This window comes from Macaca fascicularis, chromosome 1 (assembly GCF_037993035.2).
Source record: "Macaca fascicularis isolate 582-1 chromosome 1, T2T-MFA8v1.1".
Taxonomy (NCBI): Eukaryota; Metazoa; Chordata; class Mammalia; order Primates; family Cercopithecidae; genus Macaca; species Macaca fascicularis.
This window is the reverse complement of record NC_088375.1, coordinates 17,516,458-17,534,169: the sequence shown is the minus strand read 5'-3', so window position 1 is coordinate 17,534,169 and position 17,712 is coordinate 17,516,458. Positions and strand designations below refer to the sequence as shown.

The 17,712-nt window shown below is 37.0% G+C and overlaps 1 protein-coding gene across 2 annotated transcripts in view; it reads left to right on the top strand.

Annotated features, from left to right (window-relative positions):
- Window positions 1–16,225, top strand: part of TSNAX (translin associated factor X) — a 38,705-nt gene extending 22,480 nt beyond the window's left edge. Inside the window, exons 5-7 of one of the 2 annotated variants that reach the window (XR_006697866.3) lie at window positions 10,604–10,731; window positions 12,880–13,044; window positions 13,897–16,225. Coding sequence is in view for 1 of the 2 variants with exons in the window: in XM_045391784.2 (XP_045247719.1) it covers window positions 10,604–10,731; window positions 13,897–14,274 (506 nt within the window). In the remaining variant the exon portion in view is untranslated. The remainder of the gene's footprint in view (window positions 1–10,603; window positions 10,732–12,879; window positions 13,045–13,896) is intronic. The other variant, XM_045391784.2, reaches the window with a different exon arrangement.
- Window positions 16,226–17,712: the final 1,487 nt, after the last annotated feature.

Here is a 17,712-nt window from a genome sequence, read left to right as displayed (position 1 = left end):
AATGGAGGAGGTCATAGGAAGAGTGTGATGATACTCTCCATATCAAATCATGGCTCAGACAAGGGAAGTCAAATCAAAAGCCCTTTCCAACAGCATCTACAAATTAAGAAATGATTTGAGAATTACCAGAATGATTTGAGGAATAATTGGTTACATTTTATGTCACTTGGTAAGCAGTTCTATAATAAATATAATTTAGTGTATTAAGAAAATAAAAATATATTTAAAGTTTGGGGTTTATATTTATTTATATAGCACTTTATATTCCTGTTCAAATACCTGGAATATGACTCCAAGGGACAAAGTAGTTGAAAGTGCAGATGAGTTATTTAAATGATTATTATAAGAATTAAGCAAGATAGGAAGAGAATGTGGTCCTTTGGTATTAGGAAAGTCAATTTTAGAAGATCCCCAGATTGGTATTAACTTTTCTAGTCTGTGAGGTCTCCTTATAAGAGATAAGACTTGCTTAGTGAGGTGAAGTAGAAAGATATAGACTTTGCCATCAGACAGACCTGGGCTTTTATGTTTTAATATTCCATAGCTCTGTAATCTTGGAACAAAGCGTACAACCTATTTGAATTTCAGCTTTCTTTCTTTAGCATGAGAACATTAATAGCTACCTCCTGGATTTTTTGGAAATTAAATAAAATACATTTATGGAAAGCATTTCTTACTTTGACATATAACCATTAACAAATATTTGTTCCTAACTCTTCTTGAATTTAGCAAAATTAATCTGTAATATTGTACTAAATTTTAACATTTATTTTCATTTTGGATAAAAACTCAGTGGCACCAATTTGCTCAATACCCGTTCTTCAGTGCTAATGTAAAAACTCTGCTTAGGGCTGGAAGTGGTAGCTCATACCTGTAATCCCAGCACTTTGGGAGGTCATGGTGGGAGGATCACTTGCGACCAGACTGTGCAACTTAGCAAAATCCTGTCACTACAAAAAAGTAAAAAAAATAAAAAAGCCATTAGCTAGGCATACTTGCTTGCTCTGCAGTCCTAGTTACTGGGGAGGCTAAGGCATGAGGATCGCTTGAGCCAAGGAGTTTGAAGCTGCAGTGAGCCACAATTGTGTCACTGCACTCCAGCCTGTGTGACAGAGCAAGACCATGTCTCTTTTTAAAAAAAGACCCATTCCGGGCACGGTGGCCCACACCTGTAATCCCAGCACTTTGGGAGGCCGAGGTGGGCGAATCACCTGAGGTCGTGAGTTCGAGACAAGCATAGACAACATGGTGAAACTCTGTCTACAAAAATTATCTGGGTGCAGCAGCAGGCACTTGTAATCCCAGCTACTCAGGAGGCTGAGGCAGGAGAATCACTTGAACCCAGGTGGCGGAGGTTGCAGTGAGCCGAGGTCGTGCCACTGCGCTCCAGCCTGGGCAACAGAGCCAGATTGTCTGAAACAAAACAAAACAAACCCTACTCAGACAAAATTCAAATTAGTGGAATTCTATTTAGAGTTTACTGTTGGTAGTATAAGCACACATACTTTACAAAGCTGAGGCATATAGATATATTTATTTTCAATGTACACTTCGTGTATTTGAAAGTAGATTTTTAGCAGAGTGGCCTGTGAATCCATTGTAAATCTGATTTCATTTTAACATTTCAGTGATTGATTTGGTGATGTTAACTTGTTTTTTTTTTTGTTTTTTTTTTTTGAGACGGGGTCTCGCTCTGTCCCCCAGGCTGGAGTGCAGTGGCGATGTTAACTTGTTTTAAAAATTCATGTGGTACTCAGAGAATTAGTTCTAAGTGCAATTTTTAAAAATTGAGACATTACATACCACATAACTACCCCTTTTAAATTGAATAATTCAGTTGTTTTTACTATTTTCACAAGGTTATGTACTTATCACTGTCTAATACCAGAACATTTTCATCACACTCAAAAGAAACCTCTTACCTATTAGCAGTCATTCCCCATTCCCCCTTCTAATACCAGGGTTAGCCCCCGGTCACCACTAATCTACTTTCTGTCTCTATGAATTTGTCTATTCTGGATATCTCATATAAACTGAATCAAACCATATATGGCCTCTTGTGTCTGGTTTCTTTGAGCATGTTTTCCGAGTTCAGCTATGTCATAGCATGTATCTGTATTTCATTCCTTTTTAGTAACTGAGTTTGAGTCTGTTTTATGGATATACCGTATTTTGTTAATCTGTCATCAGTTGGTGGACTTTTGGGTTGTTTCCACTTTTTGGCCTTTGTGAATAATAACTGCTGTTAGTATTTGCCTACAAGTCTTTGTGTGAATATATGCTTTCAGCTCCTTTGGGTGTATATACCTAGGAGCAGAATTGCCAGATCATATGTTAAACAATTTCTGAAAAAGCATTAAAAACCAAGAAACAAAATTGAGACATGTGAGGTTCAAATTTATAGTGAAACCTGTGTCATATCTGTTGGCCTTTATATATAGTTTTTGGTGGAGAGTTGAACTGGATGCATATTGTTTAAATATTAAAGGAATATGTAAAAATAATCAGAAGCCTTTAACTGGGTTTCCCTGTTACATGTTCTAATAGGAGAACAAGGGAAAAAATAACAATTTACATAAAAGCGACATACAGACTTCTCTCTTACTGGCAGCTGGTTCTGTAAATAATTCTAATTGGATTTTATCCAAGGCAAAGACAGAAGGGGAAGGCATTGTTTGATGGAATACGGCAGTACGTTGAAAATTTTCACCTTGGGGATTATTCACTGAAAATAGCGGATGTCCTTTTTATCAGGTTGAAACATAACTTGTTTAAACATCCTCTTACCTACATGTGACCAAAAATGCTTTTCAGTGTTTTGGGCCAGATGTCCTTGAACTTTCTCGACGTTATAGCATGAAACCTAATTTCTTTCTTTTTTAATTTATTTTTTGAGACGGAGTTTTGCTCTTGTTGCCCAGGCTGGAGTGCAATGGCGAGAGTTCACCACAACCTCCGCCTCCCGGTTTCAAGTGATTCTCCTGCCTCAGTCTCCCAAGTAGCTGGGATTACAGGCACGCGCCACAGCGCCTGGCTAATTTTGTATTTTTAGTAGAGACGGGGTTTCTCTGTGTTGGTCAGGCTGGTCTCAAACTCCCGACCTCAGGTGATCCACCCGCCTTGGCCTCCCAAAGTGCTGGGATTACAGGTGTGAGCCACCGCGCCCGGCCCATGAAACCTAATTTCTATGGAGCAAAAATGGCCACCTCATCTCGGAAGTAACTTTTGTTAACACATTTCAAGGACAACTTATATAATGACTAGATGTACTTGAAATAATGACTAGATATGCTTGAAAATTAAATATCTGACACCTACCCACGTTTAATAGAGATTGACACCAAAGATAAAGTTTGAGGACTCTTATTCCGTATTCTGTCTTTTCCCTATTAAAAAATAAATCAAGACCTCAGATTCTGCTCTTCATCAGTTTGAACTCTGATCTTGTTAGAAAGTATTATAAATTAAGTACAACTGAATAATTGAATACCTAATTTTAAAATAGTTTTGTTTGTTGAGGCACTTACAGTTTCATAGACTTTGGTGAGGAGAAACAGATTATTAGAAGGAATTTATGGAAAACAGTTGAGTCTCTTGTACATATGAGTTTCTATCTTTGGGAGAGGGCCAAGGAGCAAAGTCGTCTGGGCATTGTCCCCACCCTCAGAGTTCTAGGGTGCAAAATAGGTGATCAGACAGCTGTTTGTAATCTAAAACTGACTGAAACATTTAATTGAAGTATAAGTTTTATATTGTGAGAATGAAGAGACAAGTGCCACCTTGATTAGGGTATATTAAAACATTTAAACTATTGTTGTAGGTAGAGAAAGATGTGAGAGAAGGCTTCACAGTCAACAGAATGGCATGGAATCATGAAAGTATATAGTGTGTTTGGAAGACTACAGAATAAGGTTAAGCAAAACATGGAGAAAAGCTGAACCAGGAATTTAGTGGGGAAAAATGTTGAGAAAAATGGGTATGTTTTATATGGAGATGACTGTAAAGAAGTAGGTAAGGTGGGAAGGGTGTGAGCTTTTGAATTCTAGAAACTCACTATTTACTGTGTGACTTGGCTGAATTTCTTAACTTCTCTGTGCCTCAATTTGTTCATTAAGAATAGTAATACAGTCACACAATAGTGAGCATTAGTGAGCATTAAATAGATGGATGTAAAGTTCCAGATCCATACTCTTACATGTAGTAGACATTCAAGACTTAGTAAATTATTATTTTATTTTTAAAAAGTTTTGTTGAGGGCTTCTGGGTGATACCCGTAAATAATTGAAAGCGGGAACTTGAACAGGTATGAATAGTCATGTTTACAGCAGCATTACTCACAAAAGCCAAAAGGTGGAAGTGACTCAATAGTCTATCTATAGATGAGTGAATAAACAAAATGTGATATATGCATACAACAGAATATTATTCAGCCTTAAACAGGAAGGAAATTCTGACATATGTTACAACGTGGATGAAGCTTGAAGACATTATGCAAAGTGAAATAAGCCAATCACAAAAGGGCAAATACCATATTTGTTACTTACATGAGGTACCTAGACTAGTCAAAATCGTAGAGACCAGAAAGTAGAATGGTGGTTGGCAGGAGCTGAGGGGAGGAAGGATGGGGAGTTAGATTAAGAAATGCTCGGTCCAGAGTTTCATTTTGGAAAGATTAATAAAAGAATTCTGGAGATGAATGGTAATAATGGTTGTACATTATGAATGTATTTAATACCACTACACTGTACACTTAAAAATGGCTAAGCTAGTAAATGTTATGTTTATTTTACCACAATAAAAAAACCAGAGAAAAAATAAAATGAAACTGCTAATTTTTAAAAAAATCAAACGAATTCTGACCACTTCAGCTCTTTAAGCAAGATGCCATAATTCATTTTCTTGGGAACAAATATTGCCTGCTGTATTGCAGTATTTGGCTTACAGAGATGATCGGAGTAAAAGCATGTCTTAGAGTTTGCTCCTGCTCAAGGAAAGACTGAAATTCCTGTTTTCCTAGGTTCTCTGTGATAATTAAGGATATTGTTCCAGGGTAGATGTCCGTTTGTTGAATACAGTCCTTAAGGAGTTTTTGGACATGCAAGAGTAGAAATGGAGCTAAGTTGAGGGGAGGGACCAAAGAGCCTTGGATAAGAAAAGATGAATAATTTTAAATTTCGTAGTTCCACAATGTAAGAGGGGAAAGAAAAACAATGGGCAATCAAAAAGCAAAGTAGTATTTTTAAAACTACTGCTTCTGAATGAATGTTATTGAACTAAGATGACAATTACGGAGACAGTTATATGGTAAAATATGCATTTGTCAATGGAAAAAAAAGTTTGTTCACCTTCATTAGTTGTAAAAAGTTGTTTTGTCCATGAGTCAATTCAAAGCATGGAAAATGGTTTTAGTGAATTTATTTTTAAAAATAATTTGTAATTAGTAAAATCAACTAGGTACAACTAAATTCCAGGCCTGGGCCTCAGTTGTAAAAGTACTAGATGCCATGATCTCTATGGTACTTTTAAAATTTGGAATATTTTGAACTATTCTTCCAGTGAAATATGAAAAAAAAAAAAGTACTTTATTGAAATTAAACTATATGGCAGCCAAACAGAAATGCTACTTGCTTCTGTAACAAGGCACTGCTGAATGATACAGAATATTGGTGGTATGTTGTTGCTAAAGTGTTTGTGGTCTTATCAACAGCTACATATGAAATAATACTAAAAATAACAAATAGGATAAACAGTGTTACATTGGGCGGGGTGGGGAGAATGACAGCCCCCTTCCCATGTAATGCTGTTTATCCCGTTTGTTGAATTTAGTATTATTCAAGGCTCAGGAAAATATTGTGTACTGCCTTCAACGGGCACCGTCTTAGTTTTTATACTGTTTCCCTCCCTACCTATTGCCATGTGTAAGACAAGCACCTTGCCAGTTGTGTTTGATTCTGACATTTAAAGCAGTGCTATTTTTTGCTCAACATACATACAGACATATGTTTATGTACCCATCTTGGAAATGTAAGCCTTTGTGAGTTATGACTTAACTATAGCGTGAATTGAGGCTGATAGTGTAAGTGGGGGTGAAATTAAGCAGGGTCTTATAAGCTACTTTAATGGTTTTGCCCTGTATTCTGGGCGCCATGGGAAGCTATTTGGGCTTTAAACTGGGGAATGATGTGGTCATCATTACATATTAAAAAGGTAAACAGTCTGCAGTGTGAGAACGGATGAGAAGAGGTCAAGAATAGATGGGGAGAGACCAGGACATGCTTAGAATTGGCAAAACTGAGAGAACCAGGTTTGGAAGGAAGATAGTTCATTGTTGGAAGTGTTGATTTTGAGGTATCTTTGATAAGGGTGTCAGATATTCATTTGGATATGTGTGCCTGTAGGCCAGAGATGTGAAGTTTAAGGACAGCAAGGTTACTTGAAACCAAGTATAGATGAACTGGAGGGAGCCTAGGACTACTAGAGGCAGAGACTTAAGAAGACGTGGCTAGAGAGATAGAAAAGTGGGAAATCAGGAGATGATGCTGTCAAAGGAATCAAAGGAAAACTTGTTTAAAGAGGGGAAGTGGCCCAAAATGCTGAATGCTCCTGAGATTAAGATGGAAAAAATATCCATTAGTCTTATTTATTATGGTCATCTTAGCAAGAACTATTTTGGTTTAGAGGTGTACCCAAGCTAGACTGAAGTAGGTTGAGAAGTGTGAGATGAAGCTATTGAGGAAATGATATAGCCAGCTACTTCAAGAAACTTAGCTCTGAGGAGAAGGAGAGAGATGGAGCAATAGTTGAGAGGAAAGATAGGGTCTATGGATAGGACAGATCTGAGTATGTTTCAGTATTTCTATAAGCATTCAGTATAGAACATAAAGTGGGAACACCTAGTACGTTAAAGGGAAAATTCATCTGAGGCTCCCAGCTGGTACTGAATCTTGATCCTGAACCTAATACAGTGACTGGCTACAGAAAATGGAACACCTTCTATAGGTAATAGGGCTGAAGAAGTAATACCATTATTTATTTTCCTAATTCCCTATTGTATTCATCAGGGTCTACACAGGAAACAGAAATTAGACAGTAATATGAACAGGGAAAGTTAAATACAACATACAGACTTATTAACTGTATAGGGGATTATAAAAGAGAACTCTAAAGAGTACTGGAATCTCAGATAGAGTGAGCAGCCTCTACCCCTAGGGCAGAGGCAGAGCACCCAAGGAAGTAAATTTGGCAGAACCCCACCCTCACCCTTCACAGGATGAGGTCCAGACCATGCTGGAGAGTGTGGGCATGGCCCATCAGATGGCAGAGACATTTGCTGAGCTGTTGTGCTGATGAACCTCTGGGAAGCTGTCCATGGGAAGTGCCATGGAAAGGAATTCCCTGCCCAAGGAGGCGGTTTACTGGAAAGGCATTCTCTGGAGTACAAAAGAAGCTGTCCCCAGGCAGGTACTACCTGCTGCTGGCCACCGTGAAATGCTGGCTGCCCCACACTCAGAGGGCTGTGAAGAGGGGCACAGCAGAACCAGGCAGAGAGCTCTTTCCTTTACAGTTCTTTGAGCACCTAGCACCCTGTACCAGCAACGCTTAATATATTGCCAGCTGGCATAGGAGACATGCTTTAAGCATCTACCTCTTTTTTCTGAAATAATGGAAGTAAGAGACAAAAATTGACAAGTGATACACCTATTACTGGTCTTCTAACTTTAAAAAATTTTTTTGTTACAATGACAAACATCCTTGTATGTAAATCTTTGTGCATGTCTTCTTGTTTAGCTCGTAAGAGGCTAGCCACATTAGAGCATAGAGATGTGATTATTAATCTTTACGTTTTGCTGTTTGCTTTTGTGTGCGTGAAGTATCTTTAGAAGGAAATAACAGCGATTTTCTTTGAGGGGGGAACTGGATGGTGTCACCTATCCATAAAACTAATAATTCAAAAAATTAAACATTTAATAAAAATATTTTAAATTATAAATATAAATGACATCCTCTCTTTTGTTAAACTTAATCTTGTTAATGTTTAATTGCTCAGAACATTATAGTTTGTTAAACAAATTATCCCTTCTGACCTATATTTGGGCATCATTTGCAGCTCAGAATGAGTCGGGATATTTTCATTTAGTTAAGTTTACTCTTAGTGCTACCAAAACCAGGGTCACCCATTTTCCCTGGTATCCTTGACCTTTGCCTGGTGTTTGATGTGATGATACCATAGCTATTAGCCTCCCCAACACTGTTGCCGGCAGACCCGAAGTGTAGTGTCAGGTCGGGGAGATTTGTAAGTAGCAGGACTCTGTCATAAAAAATGTTAGAGAACTTAAGTATTATGATCCTGTTAAGTTCTGAGTTTTCTTTGCATAATCAGAAATGTATTCTCTTGCTGTTTTTACAACAAACCCTTAAAAAGACAAAGTTTCTTAAGCTAACAATAATTATAATTAAGAAATGCTTTTTCCATGTATCACCTTTTAGATTAAGACATAATAAAATAATATTGAAAATTGTGGCTATAGAATGTAGTTGTCTTAAAACACTTGGAAAAGTATAGTACTGTAGACATGTAACAAAATTGCACGTGTGGCCTTTACATTTATATAAAAAATTTTAAAACTATACTTACATTTTGATCTTTACCAAAATTTACTTTTCAAGAGTTGTTTCTATCTTGTACAAAACTGTATTACATAGCTCTTTTTTGTTTAAACTACCAAAGCAGAAAGGAGTTACCTAGTCTTAGATCCATTTTGAACTATTAAGAGATAAACAGTATTTTGACATTTTTACCTACATTACTTAAAGTGATTTTGCCTATTAAAACTTTAAGAAAGATCCAAATGATTCTGTTTTTTAAAAATTATTTATTTATTTATTTATTTATTTATTTATTTTTGAGACGGAGTCTTGCTCTGCCGCCCAGTCTGGAGGGCAGTGGCGCTATCTTGGCTCACTGTAAGCTCCGCCTCCCGGGTTCACGCCATTCTCCTGCCTCAGCCTCCCGAATAGCTGGGACTACAGGTGCCTGCCACCATGCCCAGCTAATTTTTTTGTATTTTTAGTAGAGACGGGGTTTCACCATGTTAGCCAGGATGGTCTCGATGTCCTGACCTCGTGATCCATACGCCTCAGTCTCCCAAAGTGCTGGGATCACAGGCATGAGCTATCATGCCTGGCCCAAATGATTCTTAATTTTGTGTCTCATTTGTTTGAATCATTGCTTCATTAACCAGCAAAATACAACAAAAATCAATTTGTATAATTTTTATTAAAGTCTATCAAAATTTATGGAATAGGCTTTTCTTTTTTTTTTTTTTTTGAGACAAAGTCTCGCTCTTGTACCCCAGGCTGGAGTGCAGTGGCGCGATCTTGGCTCACTGCAAGCTCCGGCTCCCAGGTTCAAGAGATTCTCCTGCCTCAGCCTCCCAAGTAGCTGTAGCTGGGATTACAGACTCCTGCCACCACATCCGGCTAATTTTTTGTGTGTTTTTAGTAGACGAGGTTTCGCCATGTTGGCCAGGATGGTCTCGAACTCCTGACCTCAGGTGATCCACCCACCTTGGCCTCCCAAAGTTCTGGAATTATAGTCGTGAGCCAACCGCGCCCAGCAAGAATAGGCTTTTCTTAAATCCTTATTACTTAAACTCTTAAATTTTTTTTTTTCTGGCTGGGCACAGTAGCTCACGCCTGTAATCCCAGCACTTTGGGAGGCCTGAGGTGGGCGAATCACCTGAGGTCAGGAGTTCAAGACCAGCCTGGCCCACATCGTGAAACCTCGTTTCTACGAAAAATACAAAAATTAGCCAAGCGTAGGGGTGGGCACCTGTAATCCCAGCTACTCTCTGGAGGCTGAAGCAGGAGAATTGCTTGAACCCGGGAGGCGGAGGTTGCAGTCAGCCAAGATCGTGCCAGCCTGGGCAACAAGAGCAAAACTCTGTCTCAAAAAAAAAAAAAAAAAAAAAAACCCTAAAAATCTTTGATATTTCTCTCTGTAGGATAAAGTAGAATTTTAAGACTAATGACTTATGATGTAGAAAGAAAAATTTATATATGAGCTGTCACAGGAATGTTTGCTTTGTTCAGTGGCAGTTCCCACCATCTGTGCCATTCTTTTTTTTTTTTTTTTTTTTTTTTTTGAGATGAAGTTTTGCTCGCATTGCCCAGACTGGAGTGCAATGGCATGATCTCAGCTCACTGCAGCCTGCAGCCTTCGCCTCCCAGGTTCAAGTGATTCTCCTGCCTCAGCCTCCCTAGTACTGAGATTACAGGTGCCCGCCACCACACCTAGCTAATTTTTGTATTTTTAGTAGAGATGGGGTTTTGCTATGTTGGTCAGGTTGGTCTCGAACTCCTGACCTGAAGTGATCCACCCACCTTGGCCTTTCAAAGTGCTGGGATTACAGGCGTGAGCCACCGCACCCGGCCTCCATGCCATTCTTTCTATTCCAAGTATCTAGTCTAGTAGTGGCATTATAGTAGGCATCCATTAAGCTTTTTTTTTGAGCTAGATGATGATCAATTTGAAGTTTTTTATTATGACATTCTTACTAATTAAGTGCTTATTCTGAGTTAATTTTCTTTGTCGTGTTTTCAGGACTACAGGAATATGTGGAAGCTGTCTCTTTTCAACACTTCATCAAAACACGATCATTAATTAGTATGGATGAAATTAATAAACAATTGATATTTACGACCGACGACAATGGGAAAGAAAATAAAACTGTGAGAATTTAAAGTTTATTTCAAATTTATGATATAATTTATGTAACAGTATGATGATTCTAGTAGATTTATTGGCTTATGCTAAGACTGAGATGGGAATGTTCTTTCTAAAGTGTGGTTTTGTAGAGTCTCAACTAGGAAATGGTCTTTTTAAATATTTCAGTTAGTGGATAGAACAAGAACAACTCTGGCCATATTGGGAAAGTAATGCTCTTTACCTAAAGCGTTATGGAGTGCTTACTGTAAGTCCTCTTTTGGTTTTACTCTCTATTTTTCACCTGCCCTTTGTAAGCACTATCTTATTTAATCTTTGTATTAACCGTATGTGGTAAGCATTATTACTCTCATTTTACACAGAAAGAAACAGGCTTTTAGAGAGGTTAGGTAACTTACCAGAAGCCACACAACTAAAAAGTGTAGCAGAGCTAAGATTTGAAGTTAGGTTTGGAATCCAAGCCTGTGCCCTTGTCTGCTCTCCCAGCACTTCTCACAGTGTGCTACAGGGATCCCTTGCATCAGGTACCTACCTCAAAGGGTTGTTTTAAAGGATTTGACCTAAAGGTTATTAATTAGGCAATATACAGCAGCACCTGACACGTAATATACATTGTATATAGCACCTGACACGGGAGTGCTCAGTAGTTTGCTGTTATAAAGTAGTTTTTATATAGTGAGAGCTGTTAATCATTTACTCAATAATGCTTGTATCTGAAATTTATGTAGCTTTTCTGAGTTAAGAAAAAAAACTTTGCAGTTTGACTTTTAAACAAATGCTATTTTTTTCCTTCTGGGTTTCAAGATATAACATTCAGGCAATAAGGTAAGCTGTATTGACTATTTGATACTTTCAGAGATACCAGTACACTTAAAGATCAAATTAAATAAAATTTTTAAATTTTCATATTTTTTATCTTTTTAAAATCACTTTTAAAAACACCATATATTCAGGATAGGTAGGCAGGAGATGGAAGACACTGTAGAAATAATATTTTCTTGAATATCAGCTAAAATATTAAAACAAATGAGACTAATTTGGCATGACAGGTATAACTTACTTTAAGGAAGCCATGTATTAACTTTTTAAATTATATAAAGTGTATTAAGGAGGAAGTTTATTTTGAGAAGTAACATTTCTTCATATTTTTTATTCGTATAGTGTAGACTGAATTACACAAAGAAGTAAAGCAGGCCTATTTGACCCTGCTTCTCACATAATATTAGGGAAGTTTCCACACTTTCCTTTCAAGTTCTCTCTGTTTCAAAATGAAAATATTGGGGAAAAGGCCAGAAAATTGAGAGTCAGAGTACTGTTTTCAGGACTTAGGTACTAGATTATTTTAAGATTATGGGGCTATAATGTTCATACACACGTTTCAAATTAAGACTATGTTCATAAATAAGTTTTAGTGCTAAAGATGCGTGGTGCTGAAAATTCTGGGAATTTGATTGGGAAAGGTATTTTGCTCTTACTTGCCTGTTGAGAATATTGTCAAAACTATGTAATCTTTATTTAAAAAACTTTTTGTGAAAAAATTTCAAATGTGCAGAAAAATAGATTGGAAACAATAGTGCCACTAACTAGCTATCATATTCCCATAGCTCAACATCATATTCCCATAGCTCAACATCATATTACCTGTGATGTTTCTCTGGCCTGATTTCTTATGCTAAACGATGAGGACGTTGCACCAGATGGTCTCTGCAGAGTTCAGTGTTAGGAGTCATATATTAGATACATAGCAAAGAGTGATCTTAAGAAAGCTATCTCCCTCTTCTCAGCTTGCATTTATGTAACTTCCTTTAAACTTGAATCAAAAGAATTATTAGTTCCTCAAATGCACAATTCTTACCTGCACACCTTTGTAGTTCCCACTACCTAAAATGTCCTTTGATGTAACTGAAACTTCAACTACCCTTTTATACATACAGTCTTTTAATAGCAATTTAGGCATTGTCTCTGCCAGAAAGAATTCAATAGAGGGAAATTGATGTGGAGAGAGATTTCATGATGATAGTAATCATGATAGCAGCTAGCATTTGTTGAATATTTACTTTGTGTTGGGCATTATGCCAAGAACTTGGTAAATGTTATCTCATTTAATCCTTAAAATAAACCTCTGAGGTAGGTACTGTTATCCCATTTTACAGATGAGGAAACTGAGGTTTAGAGAGATGAAATAACTTGCCCAAGGGCATACACCTTATGAAGCAAGGTCCTGGAAGAGGTGGGAGGAGATGGGTCAAGGTCATTTGGAAGAGTTAACCTCAAACAAGAGGAGGGACAACTCATCATCTGAGACTGGAGGATAGAAGGTAAAGATGGCTGTGGATATAAATATTTTTTTTTTGGTAGGGATGAAGGCAGTTGCGAGAAATTGTGCTAGGTAAGCTGGCAAATGAGACCAGGTCAGTGAAGTTGCGCAAGCTTGTCTACTGAAAGTGAAGAGGTTTGGGATTTGAGTAGAGCACTGAGGGTGAAAGGTTTGAAATCGTGTTTGAAGAGGCTGGAGAGAGAACCATCTAATGATAAGTAAAAGGATTGGAGAGTAATTTGTAGTGGTAAAAACTCTGCAGTTGTGATTACCATTTTTTAACTTGGTGAGTGGTACTCAGCCACCTGAATAAAGGACTAATGAGTAGATTTTAGTGTTGATTGAGGATTCTGTTTTTGCTGGGTAGGTGCAGTAGAAAATACAGCAGTCTAAGGGAATTGAGGATGCAGTGAGAGAATAATAAATTGTGATGGTCAGTGCTGAGTAGGGAAAGGCAAGAGGCCAGAAAAAGACTGAGCAACTTAGAAAAACATTAATGGATCACAAACTTGGAGGGCCGTATGATTTTCCATTTAAGTAAGTAATTGTCCTGCAATAAAGTTATTAAGCCTTGTTTAAGAATATTTTTATTTTGTACGTCAAGTGGAGTTGGAAATAGTTGGTTTCATAATGATACATTTCAAAAGCATCTTGAAGGCATATGGTTCAATTCACTACCCAGGGCACAGATTCCTCCTGTAACATCCCAAATGGTTATTAAGCAAAATAGATTTATTTTATTTAGAAAAAATTAGTATGACTGATTTGCTATTGATTTTGTACTTCTATAATAAATGTGATACATGCTATATTCACTCTTTTTCACAGTCTTTTGTTTTTTTTTTTAAACCAGCCTTCTTCTGATACACAGGATGAGCAGTTTGGTACTTGGAGACTGAGAGTCACACCTGTCGATTACCTTCTGGGAGTGGCTGACTTAACTGGAGAATTGATGCGGATGTGTATTAACAGTGTGGGGAATGGGGACATTGACACCCCCTTTGAAGTGAGCCAGTTTTTACGTCAGGTTTATGATGGGTTTTCATTCATTGGCAACACTGGACCTTACGAGGTCTCTAAGAAGCTGTATACCTTGAAACAAAGTTTGGCCAAAGTGGAGAATGCTTGTTATGCCTTGAAAGTCAGAGGGTCAGAAATTCCAAAACATATGTTGGCAGATGTGTTTTCAGTTAAAACAGAAATGATAGATCAAGAAGAGGGTATTTCTTAGAATAACATTACTCAGTTACTAATTCTTTTGAGAACTCCTAAGAGACCAATTTGTAAGACTTATTTAGTATTTCATTTAACTTTATTGTGGCTTTTACATAGAAACATATTCAGTTGTACTTGTTTTAAATTGTATACAAGCTGTACATAAAATTAGCGAAATGAATCATTTCTTATATCTTATTCATGAAAGTTTGCATACAGATGTTTGCATATATGCCTTTTTGAATTTTTGCTGGTTAACCTTTATCATTTATCTTTGTAATGTGAACCTGTTTCACAGTGCACTTTTTGCCATAACCTGTCTTAATTTACTTTTTCTGAAGTTTGGAGTGATAATTTTTAGTGGAAGCAATTTGTAATTTAAGTTGGTGATTTTATTATATATAGAAAAGATTTTTTAGTTAAACTTCTGGACTTGAGCTTCCTATTTAAATTTCTTGTTAATATTGTGCCAAGCCTCAAAAATAGGTTTATTCCATGGAACAAGAATTAAAAATGAATAAGCTATCAATATATAATTTAAATACAAGTTTAGGCTGGGCGTGGTGGCTCACGCCTATAATCCCAGCACTTTGGGAGGCCAAGGCAGGCAGATCACGAGGTCAGGATTTCGCGACCAGCCTGACCAACATGGTGAAACCCCGTCTCTACTAAAAATACAAAAATTAGCTGGGCATGGTGGCATGTGCCTGTAATCCCAGCTACTTGGCAGGCTGAGGCAGGAGAATCGCTTGAACCCAGTAGGCAGAGGTTGCAGTGAGCCGAAATTGTGCCACTGCACTCCAACCTGGGCAACAGAGCAAGACTCCATCCAAAAAAAAAAAAAAAAAGTACAAGTTTATAAAGTATTATAGTGAAAAATTCACATTCTGTCTGATTTTAGGCCATTTAAAATTTATACAAAACAACCTTCCATAAAAATTTGACAGGTGCCCAGATGTTACTTTCTCCATTTATTTTTTTGTTTTTTATCACAGAAGGTCTGATAGAGAATTGGAGCTGAATTATATTTTTGTTGGTAAAGTTAAGTTGAACTATATGCTTGTACATACAATGGAAATGCTTTTAGTAGTGATTATTTAGCAATTTTTGTTTTTGTTATATTAGGCATGTTTGGAGGCTTTCCTATTCTAGCATTTAAATTTAAATTTTATTAAAATTAAATAATTTAAATCTAGCATTTAAATTTAAATAATTTAAGTCTAGCATTTACATTTAAATAATTATAATGAAGTTTTGAAATACTAAGTTAATCCAGACCTTTAGTTGTCCCGTGGTGTTAATAAAGTTGCCAAAGAAAATGTATTATGAACAATTCAGCAATAAGACAATTGTCAACACAGTTGAGAATAACAATGGTAATCATTAGTAATATTTAGAATTGGAATTTGCCTACTGAAATTAGTTATAGATGATTACTTGTGATGTGAAATTGACTTGAGCATGACAACCAGACATTTTCAGTTGGTTTTGTAAGTTTTGAGAATCTAGATACTGGGTTTTATTTTTTGAAAAATTAGCTCTGTTTGTAAGGGCTGATTCCTTGAAAATGTAATTTTCCAGAAAAACACCTAAAGAAAATAAAACATGGACATGCCTAGTAAATTCTGTTTGTTTGTGTTAGTGATGGTGGCTTTTTTGGTTTCCCAACTCACCTGTAGTCAGCTCACTACAGGATGGGAGACGATCTAAACATACTCCAAGTGTCTCACTTTAAAATGCTTACTACGATGGCACTGTGTGCGGTAATGGTTTTCATCTTTAATACAAATATTTATTAGAATATCTCTTCTAAGATATACTGCCGAAAGTCCCATCACATATTTTTTGTTCCTTCTGCCACTTGAAGTGAAATTTATAATGTTAAAAGTCCAATAATAATGGATGGCTAAATGTTTTACAGATGGTTAAAATGGAAGTCTTTTGAATAAAATATTACAATATAGCAATTAAGCTTATTGTCTGATGATATTGAGAAATACTTAATAAAACTGTTGTAGAATTTTTGGTTAAAACAAGAAACCTAATGTAGAATAGCTAAATATTGGGGATTCTTTCTTTAAAGGCTAGAGGTAGGGATGGTTTCTAACCTGGTTGACTCAGTTGCTCAGTGACTTCATCAGGGACCCAGAATTCTTTCTTCCTGCCCTCTGTCGTTATGCTCTCCTCAAATGAACTCCATTATTGATTGCAGGGTAGTTGCTGTATTTCCAGGCATCATGAAGACTTGACACTGTTTAACATGAGAGGGTAGAGACTTCTTGTGCATTTAAGAGAGAGAAAATCTTTTCCATAAGCTCTCAGGGAAGACATCTCTTCACATTTCATTGACCGGATTGGATAACATTTACATTGCTCTAAACCAGTCCTTGGAAAAGGAGTCTATAATAATAATACACCAGTGGATTTTTCCTAGGGGAGAAAGGCAGACGTGATAAACTGATTCAGGGCTTTGCTATTAGAGGAGAAGGGGACTTTGGGTAGGCAGTCAGCTCACTGCAGGTGAGTTGGTGCCGTTGCTACTGATATATCTCCACAGTTCGCATCACACTAATACTGTGGGTGTTACGCCAACTGTGAGTGTCTCACTTTTAAAATGCTTTCTATGATGGCATCGTGTGGTAACATTTTTCACCTATAATAGAAAAAGAAACTGGTTCTAGGTCATATGGTAAGTTGCTGACAAAATTCTGAAAGAATATTGGGATATTTCTTTCTTAAATAATTTCTGGCACGTATTACATCAGTGAAATTTTTTTTTTTTTAGACTGAATCTCTCTCTATTGCCCAGGCTGGAGTGCAGTGGCGTGATCTCGGCTCACTGCAACCTCCACTTACTTCCTGGGTTCAAGCGATTTTCCTTCCTCAGCCTCCTGAGTAGCTGGGATTACAAGCACGTGCCACCATGCCTGGCTAATTTTCTATTTTTAGTAAGATGGGGTTTTCATCATGTTGGCCAGGTTGTTCTCAAACCCCTGACCTCAAGTGATCCTCCCACTTCAGCCTCCCAGAGTGCTGGGATTACAGGTGTGAGCCACCGTGCGCAGCCTCCGTCAGTGATTTTTAAAGTACACAATGAGAGCCCTGGGGCTTTTTGAAGGTACCTCAAAGAAAGATGATATTTAAATTAGATTGGCAGAACAGATTTTAAAATTTAATCCCATCCCTTTATTGTCTGCATAAGACTTACTTTAGATTCAGACACACAAGTAGATTGAAAGTAAAAGGATGGAAAAAGATATTCCATGCAAACAATAACCAAGAGAGCTAGCGTGGCTATATGAAAAATATCCAACAAAATAGACTTTAAGAAAATTATTTTTTTGCTAGAAACAACATATAATAAAAGACTCAACCCATCAAGAATACATAACAATTATATATGTGTGTGTATACATGTACACACATTTCTAACAGAGCCCCAGAATACATAAAG